Here is a 14,631-nt window from a genome sequence, read left to right as displayed (position 1 = left end):
CGGTAGCAGTAACAGTAGCAGTAGTAGCAGCAGTAACAGTAGTAGCAGCAGTAGTAGTAGTAGTAGTAACAGCAGTAACAGTAAGCAGTAACAGTAGCAGCAGTAACAGTAGTAGCAGCAGTAACAGTAGTAGTAGTAGTAACAGCAGTAACAGTAGTAGCAGCAGTAACAGTAGTAGTAGTAGCAGCAGTAACAGTAGTAGCAGCAGTAACAGTAACAGTAGTAGTAACAGTAGTAGCAGCAGTAACAGTAGTAGCAGCAGTAACAGTAGTAGCAGCAGTACAGTAGTAGTACAAGAGCAGCAGTAACAGTAGTAGTAGTAGCAGCAGTAACAGCAGTAACAGTAGTAGTAGCAGTAACAGTAGTAGCAGCAGTAACAGTAGTAACAGCAGTAACAGTAGTAGCAGCAGTAACAGTAGTAGCAGCAGTAACAAGTAGCAGCAGTAACAGTAGTAGCAGCAGTAACAGTAGTAGTAGTAGTAACAGCAGTAACAGTAGTAGTAGTAGTAACAGTAACAGTAGTAGTAGCAGTAACAGTAGTAGTAGTAGTAACAGCAGTAACAGTAGTAACAGCAGTAACAGTAGTATTAACAGTCAGTAGCAGCAGTAACAGTAGTAGCAGCAGTAACAGTAGTAACAGCAGTAACAGTAGTAGTAGCAGTAACAGAGCAGCAGTAACAGTAGTAGCAGCAGTAGCAGCAGTAACAGCAGTAACAGTAGTAGCAGCAGTAACAGTAGTAGTAGTAGTAACAGCAGTAACAGTAGTAGCAGCAGTAACAGTTAGTCAGAGCAGCAGTAACAGTAGTAGCAGCAGTAACAGTAGTAGCAGCAGTAACAGTAGTAGTAGTAGTAACAGCAGTAACAGTAGTAGCAGCAGTAACAGTAGTAGCAGCAGTAACAGTAGCAGTAGTAGCAGCAGTAACAGTAGTAGCAGCAGTAACAGTAGTAGCAGCAGTAACAGTAGTAGCAGCAGTAACAGTAGCAGTAACAGCAGTAACAGTAGTAGCAGCAGTAACAGTAGTAGTAGTAGTAACAGCAGTAGTAGTAGCAGCAGTAACAGTAGTAGCAGCAGTAACAGTAGTAACAGCAGTAACAGTAGTAGTAGTAGTAACAGCAGTAACAGTAACAGTAACAGTAGCAGCAGTAACAGTAATAGTACCAGAGCAGCAGTAACAGTAACAGTAGCAGCAGTAACAGTAGTAACAGTAGTAGCAGCAGTAACAGTAGTAGCAGCAGTAACAGTAGTAGTACAAGAGCAGCAGTAACAGTAGTAGCAGCAGTAGCAGCAGTAACAGCAGTAACAGTAGTAGCAGCAGTAACAGTAGTAGCAGCAGTAACAGTAGTAGCAGCAGTAACAGTAGTAGCAGCAGTAACAGTAGTAGCAGCAGTAACAGTAGTAGCAGCAGTAACAGTAGTAGCAGCAGTAACAGTAGTAGTAGTAGTAACAGCAGTAACAGTAGTAGTAGTAGTAACAGCAGTAACAGTAGTAGCAGCAGTAACAGTAGTAGTAGTAGTAACAGCAGTAACAGTAGTAGCAGCAGTAACAGTAGTAGTAGTAGTAACAGCAGTAACAGTAGTAGCAGCAGTAACAGTAGTAGTAATAGTAACAGCAGTAACAGTAGTAGCAGCAGTAACAGTAGTAGCAGCAGTAACAGTAACAGTAGTAACAGCAGTAACAGTAGTAGCAGCAGTAACAGTAGTAGTAATAGTAACAGCAGTAACAGTAGTAGCAGCAGTAACAGTAGTAACAGTAACAGTAGTAACAGCAGTAACAGTAGTAGCAGCAGCAGTAAGTAATAGTAACAGCAGTAACAGTAGTAGCAGCAGTAACAGTAGTAACAGCAGTAACAGTAACAGTAGTAGCAGCAGTAACAGTAGTAGCAGCAGTAACAGTAGCAGTAGTAGCAGCAGTAACAGTAGTAGCAGCAGTAACAGTAGTAGTAGTAGTAACAGCAGTAACAGTAGTAGCAGCAGTAACAGTAACAGTAGTAGCAGCAGTAACAGTAGTAGCAGCAGTAACAGTAGTAGTAGTAGTAACAGCAGTAACAGTAGTAGCAGCAGTAACAGTAACAGTAGTAGTACCAGTACCAGTAGTAGCAGCAGTAACAGTAGTAGTACCAGTAGTAGCAGCAGTAACAGTAGTAGTAGTAGCAGCAGTAACAGTAGTAGTACCAGTACCAGTAGTAGCAGCAGTAACAGTAGTAATACCAGTAGTAGTAGCAGTAACAGTAGTAGTACCAGTAGTAGCAGTAGTAACAGTAGTAGTAGTAGCAGCAGTAACATAATTAGTAGCAGCAGTAACAGTATTAGTAGGAGCAGTAACAGTAGTAGTAGTAGTAGTAGCAGCAGTAACAGTATTAGTAGCAGCAGTAACAGTAGTAGTAGTAGCAGCAGTAACAGTAGCAGTAACAGTAGTAGCAGCAGTAACAGTAGTAGTAGTAGCAGCAGTAACAGTAGTAGTAACAGTACCAGTAGTAGCAGCAGTAACAGTAGTAGCAGTAGGAGCACCCCACTATCCACATCGACAGGACAGTAGTGGAGAAGGTGGACAACAACCACCCAAGCCACTGCCTGTTCACACCGCTATCATCCAGAAGGCGAGGTCAGTACAGGTGCATCAAAGCTGGGACCGAGAGACTGAAAAACAACTTCTATCTCAAGGCCATCACTGTTAAACAGCGATCACTAACATTGAGTAGCTGATGCCAACATACAGACTCAAATCTCTAGCCACTTTAATAATACAAAATTGGATGTAATAAATGTATCACTAGTCACTTTAAACAATGACAATTTATATAATGTTTACATACCCTACATTACTCATCTCATATGTATATACTGTACTCTATACCATCTACTGCATCTTGCCTATGCCGTTCGGCCGTCGCTCATCCATATATTTAAATGTACATATTCTTATTCATTCCTTTACACTTGTATGTATAAGGTAGTTGTTGTGAAATTGTTGTATTACTTGGTTGGAACTAGAAGCACAAGCATTTCGCTACACTCGCAACAACATCTGCTAACCATGTGTATGTGACCATTAACATCTGCTAACCATGTGTATGTGACCATTAACATCTGCTAACCATGTGAATGTGACCAATAACATCTGCTAACTGTGTGTATGTGACCAATAACATCTGCTAACCATGTGTATGTGACCAATAACATCTGCTAACCATGTGTATGTGACCAATAACATCTGCTAACCATGTGTATGTGACCAATAACATCTGCTAACCATGTGTATGTGACCAATAACATCTGCTAACCATGTGTATGTGACCAATAACATGTGATTTGATTTGATTTAGTAGCAGCAGCAGTAGTAGTAGCAGTAACAGTAGTATTATCAGAGCAGCAGTAGTAGTAGTAGCAGAGCAGCAGTAGTAGTAGTAGCAGCAGTAACAGTAGTATTATCAGAGCAGCAGTAACAGTAGTAGCAGCAGTAACAGTAGTAGCAGCAGTAACAGTAGTAGCAGCAGTAACAGTAGCAGCAGCAGTAACAGCAGTAACAGCAGTAACAGTAGTAGCAGCAGCAGTAACAGCAGTAACAGCAGTAACAGTAGTAGCAGCAGTAACAGTAGCAGCAGCAGTAACAGCAGTAACAGTAATAGTATCAGAGCAGCAGTAACAGTAACAGTAGTAACAGCAGTAACAGCAGTAACAGCAGTAACAGTAGTAACAGCAGTAACAGCAGTAACAGCAGTAACAGCAGTAACAGTAGTAGCAGCAGTAGCAGCAGTAACAGTAGTATTATCAGAGCAGCAGTAACAGTAGTAGCAGCAGTAACAGTAGCAGCAGTAACAGTAGTAGCAGCAGTAACAGTAATAGCAGGAGTAACAGTAGTAGCAGCAGTAACAGTAGTAGTAGTAGTAACAGTAGTAGTAGTAGTAACTGTAGTAGCAGCAGTAACAGTAGTAGCAGCAGTAACAGTAGTAGTAGTAGTAACTGTAGTAGCAGCAGTAACAGTAGTAGCAGCAGTAACAGTAGTAGCAGCAGTAACAGTAGTAGTAGTAGTAACTGTAGTAGCAGCAGTAACAGTAGTAACAGCAGTAACAGTAGTAGCAGCAGTAACAGTAGTAGCAGCAGTAACAGTAGTAGCAGCAGTAACAGTAACAGTAGTAGCAGCAGTAACAGTAGTAGCAGCAGTAACAGTAGTAGTAATAGTAACAGCAGTAACAGTAGTAGCAGCAGTAACAGTAGTAACAGCAGTAACAGTAACAGTAGTAGCAGCAGTAACAGTAGTAGCAGCAGTAACAGTAGCAGTAGTAGCAGCAGTAACAGTAGTAGCAGCAGTAACAGTAGTAGTAGTAGTAACAGCAGTAACAGTAGTAGCAGCAGTAACAGTAACAGTAGTAGCAGCAGTAACAGTAGTAGCAGCAGTAACAGTAGTAGTAGTAGTAACAGCAGTAACAGTAGTAGCAGCAGTAACAGTAACAGTAGTAGTACCAGTACCAGTAAGCAGTAACAGTAGTAGTACCAGTAGTAGCAGCAGTAACAGTAGTAGTAGTAACAGTAAGTACCAGTACCAGTAGTAGCAGCAGTAACAGTAGTAATACCAGTAGTAGTAGCAGTAACAGTAGTAGTACCAGTAGTAGCAGTAGTAACAGTAACAGCAGTAACATAATTAGTAGCAGCAGTAACAGTAGTAGCAGCAGTAACAGTAGTAGTAGTAGTAGTAGCAGCAGTAACAGTATTAGTAGCAGCAGTAACAGTAGTAGTAGTAGCAGTAACAGTAGCAGTAACAGTAGTAGCAGCAGTAACAGTAGTAGTAGTAGCAGTAACAGTAGTAGTAACAGTACCAGTAGTAGCAGCAGTAACAGTAGTAGCAGTAGGAGCACCCCACTATCCACATCGACAGGACAGTAGTGGAGAAGGTGGACAACAACCACCCAAGCCACTGCCTGTTCACACCGCTATCATCCAGAAGGCGAGGTCAGTACAGGTGCATCAAAGCTGGGACCGTTCTATCTCAAGGCCATCACTGTTAAACAGCGATCACTAACATTGAGTAGCTGATGCCAACATACAGACTCAAATCTCTAGCCACTTTAATAATACAAAATTGGATGTAATAAATGTATCACTAGTCACTTTAAACAATGACAATTTATATAATGTTTACATACCCTACATTACTCATCTCATATGTATATACTGTACTCTATACCATCTACTGCATCTTGCCTATAGTTCGGCATCCATATATTTAAATGTACATATTCTTATTCATTCCTTTACACTTGTATGTATAAGGTAGTTGTTGTGAAATTGTTGTATTACTTGTTGGAACTAGAAGCACAAGCATTTCGCTAGCAACAACATCTGCTAACCATGTGTATGTGACCATTAACATCTGCTAACCATGTGTATGTGACCATTAACATCTGTAACCATGTGAATGTGACCAATAACATCTGCTAACTGTGTGTATGTGACCAATAACATCTGCTAACCATGTATGTGACCAATAACATCTGCTAACCATGTGTATGTGACCAATAACATCTGCTAACCATGTGTATGTGACCAATAACATCTGCTAACCATGTGTATGTGACCAATAACATCTGCTAACCATGTATGTGACCAATAACATGTGATTTGATTTGATTTAGTAGCAGCAGCAGTAGTAGTAGCAGTAACAGTAGTATTATCAGAGCAGCAGTAGTAGTAGTAGCAGAGCAGCAGTAGTAGTAGTAGCAGCAGTAACAGTAGTATTATCAGAGCAGCAGTAACAGTAGTAGCAGCAGTAACAGTAGTAGCAGCAGTAACAGTAGTAGCAGCAGTAACAGTAGCAGCAGCAGTAACAGCAGTAACAGTAATAGTATCAGAGCAGCAGTAACAGTAACAGTAGTAACAGCAGTAACAGCAGTAACAGCAGTAACAGTAGTAACAGCAGTAACAGCAGTAACAGCAGTAACAGCAGTAACAGTAGTAGCAGCAGTAGCAGCAGTAGTAGTATTATCAGCAGCAGTAACAGTAGTAGCAGCAGTAACAGTAGCAGCAGTAACAGTAGTAGCAGCAGTAACAGTAATAGCAGGAGTAACAGTAGTAGCAGCAGTAACAGTAGTAGCAGCAGTAACAGTAGTAGTAGTAGTAACTGTAGTAGCAGCAGTAACAGTAGTAACAGCAGTAACAGTAGTAGCAGCAGTAACAGTAGTAGCAGCAGTAACAGTAGTAGCAGCAGTAACAGTAGTAGCAGCAGTAACAGTAGTAGTAGCAGCAGTAACAGTAGTAGCAGCAGTAACAGTAGTAGCAGCAGTAACAGTAGTAGCAGCAGTAACAGTAGTAACAGCAGTAACAGTAACAGTAGTAGCAGCAGTAACAGTAGTAGCAGCAGTAACAGTAGCAGTAGTAGCAGCAGTAACAGTAGTAGCAGCAGTAACAGTAGTAGTAGTAGTAACAGCAGTAACAGTAGTAGCAGCAGTAACAGTAGTAGCAGCAGTAACAGTAGTAGCAGCAGTAACAGTAGTAGTAGTAGTAACAGCAGTAACAGTAGTAGCAGCAGTAACAGTAGTAACAGCAGTAACAGTAACAGTAGTAGCAGCAGTAACAGTAGTAGCAGCAGTAACAGTAAGCAGTAACAGTAGTAGTAGTAGTAACAGCAGTAACAGTAGTAGCAGCAGTAACAGTAACAGTAGTAGCAGCAGTAACAGTAGTAGCAGCAGTAACAGTAGTAGTAGTAGTAACAGCAGTAACAGTAGTAGCAGCAGTAACAGTAACAGTAGTAACAGCAGTAACAGTAGTAGCAGCAGTAACAGTAGTAGTAGTAGTAACAGCAGTAACAGTAGTAGCAGCAGTAACAGTAGTAGCAGCAGTAACAGTAGCAGTAGTAGCAGCAGTAACAGTAGTAGCAGCAGTAACAGTAACAGTAGTAGCAGCAGTAACAGTAGTAGCAGCAGTAACAGTAGCAGTAGTAGCAGCAGTAACAGTAGTAGCAGCAGTAACAGTAGTAGTAGTAGTAGCAGTAATAGTAGTAGCAGCAGTAACAGTAAGCAGCAGTAACAGTAGCAGCAGTAACAGTAGTAGCAGCAGTAACAGTAGTAGCAGCAGTAACAGTAGTAGCAGCAGTAACAGTAGTAGCAGCAGTAACAGTAGTAGCAGCAGTAACAGTAGTAGCAGCAGTAACAGTAGTAGCAGCAGTAACAGTAGTAGCAGCAGTAACAGTAGTAGCAGCAGTAACAGTAGTAGCAGCAGTAACAGTAGTAGCAGCAGTAACAGTAGTAACAGCAGTAACAGTAGTAGCAGCAGTAACAGTAGTAGCAGCAGTAACAGTAGTAACAGCAGTAACATTAGTATCAGCAGTAACAGTAGTAGTAGTAGTAACAGCAGTAACAGTAGTAGCAGCAGTAACAGTAGTAGCAGCAGTAACAGTAGTAGCAGCAGTAACAGTAGTATTAGCAGCAGTAACAGTAGTAGCAGCAGTAACAGTAGTAGTAGTAGTAACAGTAGTAGCAGCAGTAACAGTAATATTATCAGAGCAGCAGTAACAGTAGTATTACAAGTAGTAGCAGTACCAGTACTAGTCGTAGCAGCAGTAACAGTAACAGTAGTAGTACCAGTAGCAGCAGCAATAGCAGTACTAGTAGTAGTTTTACCAGTAGCAGCAGTAGTAGCAGTACCAGCAGCAGTAGCAGTAATAACAGCTGTCACAGTAACAGTAGTAGCAGCAGTAACAGTAGTAGCAGCAGTAACAGTAGTAACAGCAGTAACAGTAGCAGCAGCAGTAACAGTAGTAGCAGCAGTAACAGTAGTAGCAGCAGTAACAGTAGCAGCAGTAGCAGCAGTAACAGTAGTAGCAGCAGTAACAGTAGTAGCAGCAGTAACAGTAGCAGTAGTAGCAGCAGTAACAGTAGTAGCAGCAGTAACAGTAACAGTAGTAGCAGCAGTAACAGTAGTAGCAGCAGTAACAGTAGTAGCAGCAGTAACAGTAGTAGCAGCAGTAACAGTAGTAGCAGCAGTAACAGTAGTAACAGCAGTAACAGTAGTAGCAGCAGTAACAGTAGTAGCAGCAGTAACAGTAGTAGCAGCAGTAACAGTAGCAGCAGCAGTAACAGTAGCAGCAGCAGTAACAGTAGTAGCAGCAGTAACAGTAGCAGTAGTAGCAGTAACAGTAGTAGCAGCAGTAACAGTAGTAGCAGCAGTAACAGTAGTAGCAGCAGTAACAGTAGCAGTAGTAGCAGCAGTAACAGTAGCAGCAGCAGTAACAGTAGTAGCAGCAGTAACAGTAGTAGCAGCAGTAACAGTAGCAGTAGTAGCAGCAGTAACAGTAGTAGCAGCAGTAACAGTAGTAGCAGCAGTAACAGTAGCAGCAGCAGTAACAGTAGCAGCAGCAGTAACAGTAGTAGCAGCAGTAACAGTAGCAGCAGCAGTAACAGTAGTAGCAGCAGTAACAGTAGCAGCAGCAGTAACAGTAGCAGCAGCAGTAGCAGTAGTAGCAGCAGTAACAGTAGCAGCAGCAGTAACAGTAGTAGCAGCAGTAACAGTAGCAGCAGCAGTAACAGTAGCAGCAGCAGTAACAGTAGTAGCAGCAGTAACAGTAGTAGCAGCAGTAACAGTAGTAGCAGCAGTAACAGTAGCAGTAGTAGCAGCAGTAACAGTAGTAGCAGCAGTAACAGTAGTAGTAGTAGTAACAGCAGTAACAGTAGTAGCAGCAGTAACAGTAGTAGTAGCAGCAGTAACAGTAGTAGCAGCAGTAACAGTAATAGTAACAGCAGTAACAGTAGCAGCAGCAGTAACAGTAGTAACAGCAGTAACAGTAACAGTAACAGTAGTAGCAGCAGTAACAGTAGTAGCAGCAGTAACAGTAGCAGTAGTAGCAGCAGTAACAGTAGTAGCAGCAGTAACAGTAGTAGTAGTAGTAACAGCAGTAACAGTAGTAGCAGCAGTAACAGTAGTAGTAGCAGCAGTAACAGTAGTAGCAGCAGTAACAGTAATAGTAATAGTAACAGTAACAGTAGTAGTAATAGTAACAGTAGTAGTAATAGTAACAGCAGTAACAGTAGTAGCAGCAGTAACAGTAGTAACAGCAGTAACAGTAACAGTAGTAGCAGCAGTAACAGTAGTAGCAGCAGTAACAGTAGCAGTAGTAGCAGCAGTAACAGTAGTAGCAGCAGTAACAGTAGTAGTAGTAGTAACAGCAGTAACAGTAGTAGCAGCAGTAACAGTAGTAGTAGCAGCAGTAACAGTAGTAGCAGCAGTAACAGTAGTAGTAGTAGTAACAGTAGTAGCAGCAGTAACAGTAATATTATCAGAGCAGCAGAAACAGTAGTATTACAAGTAGTAGCAGTACCAGTACTAGTAGTAGCAGCAGTAACAGTAACAGTAGTAGTACCAGTAGCAGCAGCAATAGCAGTACAGGTAGTAGTTTTACCAGTAGCAGCAGTAGTAGCAGCAGTAGCGGCAGCAGTAGTAGCAGTACCAGCAGCAGTAGCAGTACCAGTAGTAGCAGCAGCAGCAGTATTAGCAGCAGCAGTAACAACAACAGTAACAGTAGCAGTAGTAGAAGTGCGAGTAGTAGCATTTCCAGTATACGTAGTAGCAGCAACCACTGTAGTAGTACCAGCCATAATAGTAGCAGCAGTAACAGTAGTAGTACTAGTACCAGTAGTAATAGCATTAGTAATAGTTGTAGTAGTAACAGTAACAGTAGTAGTAGTAGCAGTAGTAAGAGTAGTAGTAGTAGCAGCAGCAGTAACAGTAGTAGTAGTAGCAGTAAAAGTAGTAGTAGTAACAGTTGTAGTAGTATCAGTAACAGTAGCAGTAGTAGTAGCAGCAGTAAAAGTCATAGTAGTAGTAGTAGTAGTAGCAGCAGTAACAGTAGTAGTAGTAGTAGCAGCAGTAGCAGCAGTAACAGTAGCGGTAGTAGTAGTAGCAGCAGTAGCAGCAGTAACAGTAGCGGTAGTAGTAGTAGCAGCAGCAGTAAAAGTAGTAGTAGTAGTAGTAGTAGTAGTAGCAGCAGTAAAAGTAGTAGTAGTAGTAGTAGCAGCAGTAACAGTAGTAGTAGTAGTAGCAGCAGTAGCAGCAGTAACAGTAGTGGTAGTAGTAGTAGTAGCAGCAGTAACAGTAGTAGTAGTAGTAGCAGCAGTAGCAGCAGTAACAGTAGTAGTAGTAGTAGCAGCAGTAGCAGCAGTAACAGTAGTGGTAGTAGTAGCAGCAGCAGTAACAGTAGTGGTAGTAGTAGTAGTAGTAGCAGCAGTAAAAGTAGTAGTAGTAGTAGTAGCAGCAGTAACAGTAGTAGTAGTAGTAGCAGCAGTAGCAGCAGTAACAGTAGTGGTAGTAGTAGTAGTAGCAGCAGTAACAGTAGTAGTAGTAGTAGCAGCAGTAGCAGCAGTAACAGTAGTAGTAGTAGTAGCAGCAGTAGCAGCAGTAACAGTAGTGGTAGTAGTAGTAGTAGCAGCAGTAACAGTAGTAGTAGTAGTAGCAGCAGTAACAGTAGTGGTAGTAGTAGTAGCAGCAGTAACAGTAGTGGTAGTAGTAGTAGCAGCAGTAACAGTAGTAGTAGTAGTAGCAGCAGTAGCAGCAGTAACAGTAGTAGTAGTAGTAGTAGTAGTAACAGCAGTAACAGTAGTAGCAGCAGTAACAGTAGTAGTAGCAGCAGTAGCAGCAGTAACAGTAGTGGTAGTAGTAGTAGTAGTAGCAGTAACAGTAGTGGTAGTTGTAGTAGTAGTAGCAGCAGTAAAAGTAGTAGTAGTAGTAGTAGTAGCAGCAGCAGTAACAGTAGTAGTAGTAGTAGTAGTAGTAGTAGCAGCAGTAAAAGTAGTAGTAGCAGTAGTAGTAGTAGTAGTAGCAGCAGTAAAAGTAGTAGTAGTAGTAGTAGTAGCAGCAGTAACAGTAGTAGTAGTAGCAGTCGTACCAGTTGTAGTAGTAGCAGTAGTAGCAGCAGTAACAGTAGTAGTAGTAGCAGTCGTACCAGTTGTAGTAGTAGCAGTAGTAGCAGCAGTAACAGTAGTAGTAGTAGTAGTAGCAGAAGTAAAGGTAGTAGTAGCAGCAGTAACAGTAGTAGTAGCAGTAGTAGCAGCAGTAACAGTAGTAGTAGTAGCAGTCGTACCAGTTGTAGTAGTAGCAGTAGTAGCAGCAGTAACAGTAGTAGTAGTAGTAGTAGCAGCAGTAAAGGTAGTAGTAGTAGCAGCAGTAAAAGTCCTAGTAGTAGTAGCAGCAGTAACTGTAGTAGTAGTAGTAGTAGTAGTAGTAGCAGCAGTAACTGTAGTAGTAGCAGTAGTAACAGTAACAGTAGCAGTAGTAGCAGTCGTACCAGTTGTAGTAGTAGCAGTAGTAGCAGCAGTAACAGTAGTAGTAGTAGCAGTCGTACCAGTTGTAGTAGTAGCAGCAGTAACAGTAGTAGTAGTAGTAGTAGCAGTAAAGGTAGTAGTAATAGCAGCAGTAACAGTAGTAGTAGTAGCAGTCGTACCAGTTGTAGTAGTAGCAGTAGTAGCAGCAGTAACAGTAGTAGTAGTAGTAGCAGCAGTAAAGGTGGTAGTAGTAGCAGCAGTAAAAGTCCTAGTAGTAGTAGCAGCAGTAACTGTAGTAGTAGTAGTAGTAGTAGCAGCAGTAACTGTAGTAGTAGCAGTAGTAACAGTAACAGTAGTAGCAGTCGTACCAGTTGCAGCAGTAACTGTAGTAGTAGTAGTAGTAGTAGTAGTAGCAGCAGTAACTGTAGTAGTAGCAGTAGTAACAGTTGTAGTAGTAACAGTAACAGTAGTCGTAGCAGTAGTAACAGTAACAGTAGCAGTAGTAGCAGCAGTTACAGTAGTAGTAGTAGTAGCAGAATTAACAGTAGTAGTAGTAGTAGTAGTAGTAGTAGTAGTAGCAGCAGTAACTGTAGTATTAGCAGTAGTAACAGTTGTAGTAGTAACAGTAGCAGTAGTAGCAGCAGTTACAGTAGTAGTAGTAGTAGCAGAATTAACAGTAGTAGTAGTAGTAGCAGCAGTAAAAGTAGTAGTAATATTAGTAGTAGTACCAGTAGTAGCAGCAGTAACAATAGTAGTAGTAGCAGCAGTAGTAGTAGTAGTAGCAGTAGTAGTAGCAGCAGTAACAATAGTAGTAGTAGTAGTAGTAGTAGCAGCAGTAAAAGTAGTAGTAATATTAGTAGTAGTAGCAGTAGTAAAAGTAGTAGTAATATTAGTATTAGTACCAGTAGTAGCAGCAGTAACAATAGTAGTAGTAGCAGCAGTAGAAGTAGTAGTAGTAGTAATAGTAGTAGCAGTAGTAGTAGCAGCAGTAACAGTAGTAGCAGTAGTAACAATTGTAGTAGTAACAGTAGTAGTAGTAGTAACAGTAACCGCAGTAGTAGTAGCAACATTATCAGCAGTAGGAGCAGCAGTAGTAGCAGCTGTAGTAGTAGCCGTAGCTGCAGTAGTAGCAGTAGTAGTAGTACCAATAGTAGTAATAACATTATTAGTTGTAGCAACAGTAACAGTAGTAGTAGTAGCAGCAGTAACAGTAGTAGTAGTAGTAGTAGTCGCAGTAGTAGTAGCAGCAGTAGTAGCTGTAGCAGCAGTAGTAGCAGTAGTAGTAGTAGTAGTAGTAGTAGTAGTAGTAGTAGCAGCAGCAGTAGCAGTAGTAGTAGTAGTAGTAGTAGTAGCAGCAGTAGCTGCAGCAGCAGTAGTAGCAGTAGTAGTAGTAGCAGCAGTAGTAGCTGCAGTAGTAATAGCAGCAGCAGTAGCTGCAGCAGCAGTAGCAGCAGCAGTAGCTGCAGCAGCAGTTGTAGTAGTAGTAGTACCAATAGTAGTAATAACATTATTAGTTGTAGCAACAGTAACAGTAGTAGTAGTAGCAGCAGTAACAGTAGTAGTAGTAGTAGTAGTCGCAGTAGTAGTAACAGTAGTAGCAGCAGTAACAGTAGTAGTAGTAGTAGCAGTAGGAGAAGTAACAGTAGTGGTAGTAGTAAAAGCAACAGTAGCAGCAGTAGTAGTAGCAGCAGTAACAGTAGTTCTGGTAGTAGCAGCAGTAGTAGTAGTAACAGTAACAGTTGTAGTAGTATCAGTAGCAGCAACAGTAGTAGCATCAGTAGTAGCTGCATCAGCAGTAGTAGCAGTATTAGTAGTGGTAGCAGGAGTAGCAGCAGTAACAGTAGTAGTAGTAGTAGCAGCAGTAACAGTAGCAACAGTCTCAGTAGTAGTAGTAGCAACAGTAGTAGCAACAGCAGTAGTAGCCACATGAGGTTGGTGGCACCTTCATTTGGGAGGACAGGCTTGTGGTAATCACTGGAGCTGAATGAGTGAAATTCTATTAAATACATCAAACATGTGTTTGATGCCATTCCATTTGCTCTGTTCCAGCAATTATTATGAGCCGTCCTCTCCTTAGCTGCAGTACCAGTAGCAGCAGCAGTACCAGTACCAGCAGCAGTATCAGTACCAGCAGCAGCAGGCTAGTGGCCAGGCTGTGTGCTGTGCTAGCCAGCGCCTGGCACCGGACTCTCTCACTAACCTTGGAGCCAAAGGGAAATATCTATCTGCCAGTAACCCCTAGCTAAGCATACCCTCCTTTTCACCCCTCCTGTGGGACAGTAATGGGAACTCATCTAATTCAACTCTGTCAAAGCAAAGGAACCAAATGGCATCCACTGGCCAACCCCAGAGCCAAAGTGCCTATGATGTATTGGGGATTGGCTTGGTATACTTGGTGCAGCCCCCAGGTGGGTTTAGTGATTGTATCTCTGGAGAGACCTCCAAGAGATTACTAAGAGTTAACTTGTAACCTTGAACAAACCTTCACAAGCACATCGCCTGGCTGACAGCCTGTTGATCCTGACACTACATCATGTAACTAAACCAGACGGTCAATCAGGGGAGGGAGGGAGGGAAGGAAAGAAAGAAAGGGAGGGGAAGGGAGGGAGGGAGGGAGGGAAGGAAAGAAAGAAAGGGAGGGGAAGGGAGGGAGGGAGAGAGAGAAGAATGGGGAAAGGAGAGAAGACAGGGAAACAGCTAGTGAAGAGTTGACTCCCACATCCTGTTCCCAGCGGAGAGAGGGAGGCCAGTGAGATTGTGTCCAAGGCTGCTTGATCTGAGATTAGATGTCTGTGCTCTCACAGTCGGTTCCTTGGCATCTCAGAATAGAATATTGTACAGTGCACAGCACAGCACAGCAGCCTGACAGACTGCAACAGTTCTGCAACAGTTCTCACACACAAACGCGCACACACACACGCTGGGCACACGCACAAGCACGCACACAGGACACTATTGGGAACATTACTGAGAACATTACTGGACATTACTGTTTATATTGATGTGTGTATATGATTGTGTTGTATTGATTTTGTGTAGAATTCAATTGTAATATATTTTATTCCAGTATAGCTGTGCTATAGTATAGAGGTGTTCTGGCCACCAGCCTGGCCAGACTGGAGGTTCAGGTTCAGTGACTCTAGCAGTAGGGTAGAGGGTCACAGCCCTATGGGAGAAGGAAGGAGGGAAGAGGGTCCCTATAGGAGAAGGCAGGAGGGAAGATGGTCACATCTCTATGGGAGAAGGCAGGAGGGAAGAGGGTCACAGCCCTATGGGAGAAGGAAAAAGGGGAGAGGGTCACCGCCCTATGGGAGAAGACAGGAGGGAAGATGGTCACAGCCCTATGGGAGAAGGCATGAGGGAAGAGGGTCACAGCCCTATGGGA

At 42.3% G+C, this 14,631-nt stretch overlaps 2 protein-coding genes across 2 annotated transcripts in view; both read left to right on the top strand.

Moving 5' to 3' along the window:
- kcnd3 (potassium voltage-gated channel, Shal-related subfamily, member 3) overlaps positions 1-14,631 on the top strand; it is a 334,077-nt gene that overhangs the window by 69,302 nt on the left and 250,144 nt on the right. The window lies entirely within an intron of this gene.
- Positions 4,004-12,527, top strand: LOC135563146 (serine-rich adhesin for platelets-like; the record flags this gene model as incomplete). Its single annotated transcript, XM_065006126.1, has 7 exons — positions 4,004-4,476; positions 6,002-6,495; positions 6,590-7,016; positions 7,596-9,229; positions 9,434-9,444; positions 9,687-11,530; positions 12,431-12,527. Coding segments are annotated over 7 exons (4,980 nt in total), but the record flags the coding sequence as incomplete, so codon positions are not given.

Source organism: Oncorhynchus nerka, linkage group LG20 (assembly GCF_034236695.1).
Source record: "Oncorhynchus nerka isolate Pitt River linkage group LG20, Oner_Uvic_2.0, whole genome shotgun sequence".
Classification (NCBI taxonomy): domain Eukaryota; kingdom Metazoa; phylum Chordata; class Actinopteri; order Salmoniformes; family Salmonidae; genus Oncorhynchus; species Oncorhynchus nerka.
The sequence above is the reverse complement of the archived record's forward strand: the minus strand, read 5'-3'. Positions and strand labels throughout refer to the sequence as shown.